The 6747-nt window shown below is 39.9% G+C and overlaps 1 protein-coding gene across 2 annotated transcripts; it reads left to right on the top strand.

Annotated features, from left to right (window-relative positions):
• The first annotated feature begins 1014 nt into the window (after window positions 1–1014).
• On the top strand, window positions 1015–6152 carry tph1a (tryptophan hydroxylase 1 (tryptophan 5-monooxygenase) a). 2 transcript variants are annotated; one of them, XM_074678355.1, is made up of 11 exons: window positions 1015–1185; window positions 3084–3218; window positions 3325–3508; window positions 3601–3701; window positions 3801–3868; window positions 3956–4152; window positions 4237–4372; window positions 4466–4592; window positions 4689–4784; window positions 4956–5089; window positions 5218–6150. In XM_074678355.1, the coding sequence occupies exons 1-11, from the start codon at window positions 1096–1098 to the stop codon at window positions 5390–5392; spliced, it is 1443 nt and encodes a 480-aa protein (XP_074534456.1). In that variant the 5' UTR covers window positions 1015–1095; the 3' UTR covers window positions 5393–6150. The 2 variants fall into 2 exon arrangements, with proteins under 2 accessions (XP_074534456.1, XP_074534457.1); XM_074678356.1 differs by lacking the exon at window positions 1015–1185 and adding an exon at window positions 1985–2246 and having other exon boundaries at window positions 5218–6152.
• Window positions 6153–6747: the final 595 nt, after the last annotated feature.

The following is a 6747-nucleotide window of genomic DNA, read 5'->3' as shown; positions in this document are numbered from 1 at the left end:
TGGATGTGTTACAAAAAAACGACACTAGAAAAAAAAAATGCCCCCACGCAGTTAAGTGGTGAATTGTACCTTTAAACAGCTCCGATCTGATCTGGATACAGCTCCTGGGAAGAGGAAGTTCTCTTCAGTGGCTTCACTGGGTTGTGTAAAGCATCCGTCCATGTCACGGGTGAACCAGGCCATGACCACCTGAGACAAGAAGCATGTGCATCAGCCACATGTATCACTAGGTTAGTCCTGTAGAGGCAGCAAGGCAAAAACATCTCACCTGTCTTAATTCCAAAGTCACTAAAGCTTAGAGAACAGAGGTGTTATCTGTTTAAAGTAATGAAGTCTCTCACGCTCGGCGAGCCCTCATCTTGACTCTGCTGCAGGGCCCCATGAGGCTTTTTCCACTGATTGTCTTGATCGTATTAAAAGACCCATGGCGTTAAAGACGTGGAAACATGCAGCTTATATGTGTTGTGTGCACGAGAACCCAGTGGTGCTTACAGTGCAGAGGGCTGGATTTTAAAAGGGGGGCATGTTTGGATCACTGTACAATGAAGGCAGGTGGGCTGCACTGGAATCCTCTTAAACCTTGACCTCCTCTTAGTCTCAAGGTGTCAACAAACAAGGGGAATTAACTCCAAGAGGTCTACCTCCAAACTAAATGAGTTTAACTAGAGTGTGATGGTGGATTTTTTTGTTTATCATGATGTCCTGCTTTCAAATATGAAGAAAAAAATGTTTATTTTGCTTCAATCTTTTATAAAATATATAAAACTGAAATAGTCAAATTTTACAGAAAGCACCCAAACCTGCTGTTTCTTTCTCTTTGACATTGTGATTGATCTCATTGAAGCTGCTTCGGGCCTTTTGGTGTAATGAAAGATACCCTTTTTCCTCCCCCAGTGACGCGAGCACGGCTGCTCTCTTTCATTTGCTGCCGTGGGTGAGATTACAGCCCCCTCCTATTTCTGCCTGTTGTTAAATAGCAAGGCGCGCTGCCTCTCGGGGTAGACAGTCCTCTTAACATAGCAGAGGCTATTAAGGATAGAAGAAAATACCTTTAAGAAGTACTTATAAAGGCAAACAACCCAGGAGCACTTTAACATGTATTCAAACAAAAACGAAGGACCTCGTAGAGGAAGATCTTTTGACTCTATGAACATCGGCTTTGAAGAAAAACTGCTCAACAATGAGGTAAATATCTGATTTTGTGATGCTTTTGATGTTTTTTTTCTATAGTCAGAGGAAGGTGAAGCTGTTTCTTGGTGGTTGGGGACAACTTTTTTGACAGTGTAAAGGTGGAGATCGGTGGAGCTTGTCTTAATTAATAATCCTTCATGTTGTCGTCAGTGCAGATTAATTTAAGCCGTTTGATTATAGTAATTTACGTCAAAGAGTTAAGAGGGTTAAAGGTGAGATAATTTGAAATTTCATAGCATTAAATGATCATTATAACTGACCAAACTTTGCAAATCATTTGCTGAGTTCAATGATGAAATACGAACGAGATTAAAGGAAACCACATCAGGGTGTGAAGTCTCCTTTGGGCACATGTAAATAACACAGGAGATACGAAAATGAAAAGTATAACCTGTTGCTGGGATTTTTTTTTCTTCAATTATTGAATCTAGTATCAGCTGAGTCTTTGATTTAAATGGATAAAAATGTGTCAAAAATAGCAAGAAAAGGCTAAGATGGAGACTTTTGTCTTGATAACTGTGGCTTTAGTTTTGAGTTTCAAGTTTTTCTCCGACTGACCTCTTACTAAAACTCTCACAGAACTGAACGCCTCACCACAAGGTCTTTTCAGCCGTTGATCTGAAACCCAGCAGTGAGACACACTTTCTTACAATTGAGAAAAAAAACACTATGACTTTTTCACTTGTTCCACGAAAAAGGGAACTGTTTCAGCTCTTCAGACTTCAGAGAGTATCGTTTTAAAGAGGAGCCGCTGTGCGTAAAACCATCCCAAAAACGTGCGCGCTCAAGTGATTAAACGCTGCCTAATGTCTGCTAAGATCCCAGCACGCGGAGGGCTAATAATAGGCTTCCCGTTCAGCTAAATGAGATTGCAATAAGACGATTCTTTCAGACAGAGACAAGTTCATCTTTGTTAAACCGAGACGCAAAGAGTTGACCTCGCTGCGCACTGATCCAGTCTCCACACAGTCGCGCTGCCAGGGATGATAACGACAAGGCTCCACCGAAAACTGGTGTGGCGCGCTGTCTGCACGGTGCACGAAGGGCGAAATGTGGTAGGCTTAGCTAACTGAATGTATTTGATAACTGTGTTTCTTTTACTTTGAGCTGCTTCCAAAATTAGTTTTAATTGCTGAGTATGTTTTAAAGCGAAGTTGCGCGTCGCTGGAGTGATATAAAGTGTTTCAATTGATGATTGTGAGACGTAAATGAAGGCGAAAACGTCACACTCAATCTCGACAGATTAGTTTCATTGTGCTGCGGGCACACCATAGTCTTACTCCTGAAATCTGCAGTAGGATTACTTTAATTTTCCCCTTGCGTATGCAGCTGGCACGTGAGAGCGCTGGCCAGGGTGCTGAATGCAAAGCTGGGTTGGTGAACATACACATGTGCCCATCGTTTCCATTACAGTATTTAAAAATAATTTGAGGAAGGAAACCATTTTTTTCTATAACAGGATAACAAGGGTTATACGGTTTTAAATGCTGCATAGGTAGAAAATTCTCTGGGACTCCTATGAAACCACTCACCACTTGGTTGGTTCATTTGAAGAGCGGGTCAAAGGTTTTGAAATCTGGCTTTTTGAGTTGTTAGAGGTTGTGCATTAATGGCACCCCAATTATAATATAAATAACACCATGTGTGTTTGTTAAAGTAGCTTTAAAATCTGGCTTAGTGGATGCTGTTCTGGATGCCACCTGTCTCAATTGTTTTAACTCCTTTTTAAAATATGTGATTTTTTTTCAATTATAATAAAAATCACATAATTTTGAAAAAGTAAAACCCAGTAAGGCACCCTTGTATAACCATTAAGGGTAAACTACAACGGGTTGACCAATGGTGAAGTGTGTCTGTAAATTAAAATATGCCCCCTGTATTTCTGTTTCCAGATAAACAAATCAACGTTTACGAAAATTGAAGAAAACTCAGAGAAGAAGGGTTCATCAGAAAAAGAGAGAGCAACAATCATCTTTTCCCTCAAGAATGAAGTGGGAGGACTAGTGAAGGCACTCAAACTCTTTCAGGTAAGCATATTGTTGCTCAACTCAAAGTGTCTACATTTTAATTTGTGTTTCTGTTTTATCTTCATGGAGCCTCTTATTTTATCATTCCGGTTGATGTCTCTTGCAGGAAAACCATGTCAACCTTGTCCACATAGAGTCAAGAAAATCCAAGAGAAGTAACTCAGAGTTTGAAATCTTTGTGGACTGTGACAGCAACCACGAACAACTCAATGAAATCATCCAACTGCTGCGGAAGCATGTGAACATAGTGGAAATGGAGCCGCCAGATAACTCATGTCTATCAGAGGAAGGTAGGGAAAACTCTGCAGCTACTGTGTTAGAAATGTATCATATTAAAACCAAACAACAGATAAGAAAAGAACACATTTATGTCTCCCCTCAGATATGTCTAATGTTCCCTGGTTCCCAAAGAAGATTTCAGACTTGGACAAGTGTGCAAACCGTGTCCTCATGTACGGCTCTGAGTTGGATGCAGATCACCCGGTATGTAAGCTTTAACCAGCTTAATGATCAACTTCATCAAATAATTCAGATCTTTAATTTGAATTCCTTTCATACTTTTTCTGTTTTGCTCTTTAACAGGGTTTCAAAGACAACGTTTACCGCAAAAGACGAAAGTACTTTGCTGATATCGCCATGGCATACAAACAGTGAGTTTTTTCTTGTATGTCTGAATTATTTACAAAAACGGTTACTTTATTATCAAATGTTAAAAGAATTATTTTTTTCTGTTGCAGCGGGGAACCTATTCCTCATATTGACTTCACAGAAGAGGAAGTGAAGACTTGGGGAGTTGTGTTCAGGGAGCTCAACAAGCTGTACCCCACCCACGCCTGCCGGGAGCACTTGAAGAACCTGCCTCTTCTGTCCAAATACTGTGATTTCAGGGAGGACAACATCCCTCAGCTGGAGGACGTTTCACGCTTCCTTAGGGGTAGGTTTAAACTCAAGTTAAAAAAAAATCTTTGCTTTTAAAAAAAAGGCCTTTTTAGCTTACTCATGCCTCAAATCTTCTCAGAACGCACTGGATTCACCATCAGGCCTGTGGCTGGTTATCTTTCCCCGCGTGATTTCCTTGCTGGTCTGGCCTTCCGTGTTTTCCACTGTACTCAGTATGTACGGCACAGCTCGGACCCCTTGTACACCCCAGAGCCGTGAGTACCACATGCTGATATATTAACAAAAAGGCTTATCAACATTCATCCAGAGCTGTTTTTCCTCATGTTTGATTATCTTTTGTTATCCAGAGACACATGCCATGAGCTGCTGGGTCACGTCCCGCTGCTGGCAGAGCCCAGCTTCGCCCAGTTCTCCCAGGAGATCGGACTCGCTTCACTCGGGGCCTCAGATGACTCGGTCCAGAAGCTTGCAACAGTGAGTAACACTGATACAGGAAATCATAGCCAGTTACGATGATCCATATTTTTTAATTGGTCAATTTTAAAAACGTTGTGTAATTCCTTTTTTCAGTGTTACTTCTTTACGGTGGAGTTTGGCCTATGCAAACAAGAAGGGCAGCTGCGAGCATATGGAGCAGGACTGCTGTCATCCATCAGTGAGCTGAAGGTAAACAACAACACAGGGCTTTGAATTGACTTGTTAACACACTCTTGAGTCTAATTTTCACTAAGACAAATGCATCAATAATCTCAGAGAGCACATAATGCTTGAATAGAAAAAATGTGCCAGTGTTACTAAGAATGGTTTCAATATCTGTTTCCCATTTACTTCTTACAGCATGCACTCTCTGGCAATGCAAGAATAATGCCTTTTGACCCCAAAGTCACATCCAAACAAGAATGCATCATCACAACTTTCCAGGAGGTCTACTTTGTGTCGGACAGCTTTGAGGAAGCCAAAGTCAAGATGAGGTGAGCACAAATGCTCGGTGGCTCAATTCATCTTGAGATAAGCATAACGATGGATGATAATCCACAAACATCTTCTCATCTACTCCATTAAACACCTGTTTTATATCTAATGATCGTGTCTTTTTCAGGGAGTTTGCCAAGACCATCAAGCGACCCTTCACAGTCCGATACAACCCGTACACTCACAGTGTGGACGTGCTAAAAGACACTCCCAGCATCAACAGCGTGGTGGAGGAGCTGAGGCATGAGCTGGACATCGTCGGTGACGCCCTTATCAGGCTGAACGAGCAGCAGGGAGTCTAACATCCCATATTTCAGTGAAAGATATCAACCTACAGTCTGTCAACGCTTGTCTTTTCACTCCGAAGCACCGCTGTAGAGATACTGCCTGTGTATGGCCCCTCGTCAGTACAATGAATGTGCACTGCTTATGGTTAAACGCTCTGTTGTTTCCACTGCATGGTATATGTTTCTTAAAGGTGTAAACAGCACATTAGGTTTGTTAGACAATGAAATCAGTAAATTGCACAAACCAAACAAACTGCTTCACTCGACTCATCTCTTAGCTCCCGTTGTACTCACCCTGATCATTTTCTCTATTCCTAACAGTCATTTCACCTTCTTTAATACCTTTTCAAATCACCCCAGCTGTAACACACACAGATGTGGTTTCATCTTTGTATTGTTAACTCTGCTGTTGTATATTTTCATGTGTTTTTGTATTTCTTTCATTATTCTTCTTTACATTTAATCTTCCTTATTACATGTATAAAATATATCTTGTCTGTATTCTTTTGGTGAATGTGTGTACCATGTTCCTTTTTGTGCGCTGTTGAGGGAAATGATGAAAGTGAAAAAGGGTGTTGGAGGAATGTTTTGTTGGCTAATTGACAGATTTGGCTCATTTTCCTGACCTATTTCATTTTCAAGTAATGATTTTGACTACCTACATATAATTGTAGCAGTCCCAAAATCAAAACATTATTTTTCTACTGTAAAGAAATGTAGTTTCATGTGTAGGCCTTGTATGAAACTATCAAAAAATAAAACCAAAAACAAGTTATTTATTGTTCTTGTCTAAAATTGTGTGTTAACAGTTACCTTAATACTTTCTGGGGACTTCATGGTGATGAGGATTTCATGAATACCCAATGCACAGGAAGATGCCAAAGTAGCAATGACTGAAAAAAAATAATAACAGGTGTGTTCAGGTTGTAAGAAAAACTATGATAATGATCTTTAAGTAACAAAACTTCATTATCAAATTTAAAATAAAATACAGACATTATATCAAGTATCTGTCTGAGATGAGGATTAAATTGTGAGTGGTATCTTGGAAGGTTTCCTCTTGAAAAGTGAATATGTGATTCATTTTTCTACAATATCTTGATAAAATAGGTAGGCAAATTGTTAAAACTTGAACTCAAGCAGTATCGATAACTCCTTGGGTACAAACTAACATGCTGGTAATTGTGGAGGCAGTTTGAGGTGTTCAACAAAAAAAACAAGTCACAAAACGTAGAAGAGAATAACAAAAATCAGGTAAATAAAACAGAATAAATAACACAATAAAAGTAGAACTTGTGTAAAAAGCTTTACAGTCTATGGTTTAAAGATCACTATCAATACTTACAAAAAGGAATTCTCCGGGTGTTAGG

Source organism: Halichoeres trimaculatus, unplaced genomic scaffold (assembly GCF_033239565.1).
Source record: "Halichoeres trimaculatus isolate MK-OKI-2021-1 unplaced genomic scaffold, fHalTri1.1 fHalTri1_scaffold_10, whole genome shotgun sequence".
Lineage (NCBI taxonomy): Eukaryota > Metazoa > Chordata > Actinopteri > Labriformes > Labridae > Halichoeres > Halichoeres trimaculatus.
The sequence above is the reverse complement of the archived record's forward strand: the minus strand, read 5'-3'. Positions and strand labels throughout refer to the sequence as shown.

Excerpts from the sequence above, each read along its gene's own strand:
- tph1a (XM_074678355.1), top strand. The coding sequence starts at position 1,096 with ATGTATTCAAACAAAAACGAAGGACCTCGTAGAGGAAGATCTTTTGAC. Across the intron at positions 4,373-4,465 it reads CCCTTGTACACCCCAGAGCC|AGACACATGCCATGAGCTGC; the intron begins GTGAGTACCACA and ends TTTGTTATCCAG. Across the intron at positions 4,785-4,955 it reads CATCCATCAGTGAGCTGAAG|CATGCACTCTCTGGCAATGC; the intron begins GTAAACAACAAC and ends TACTTCTTACAG.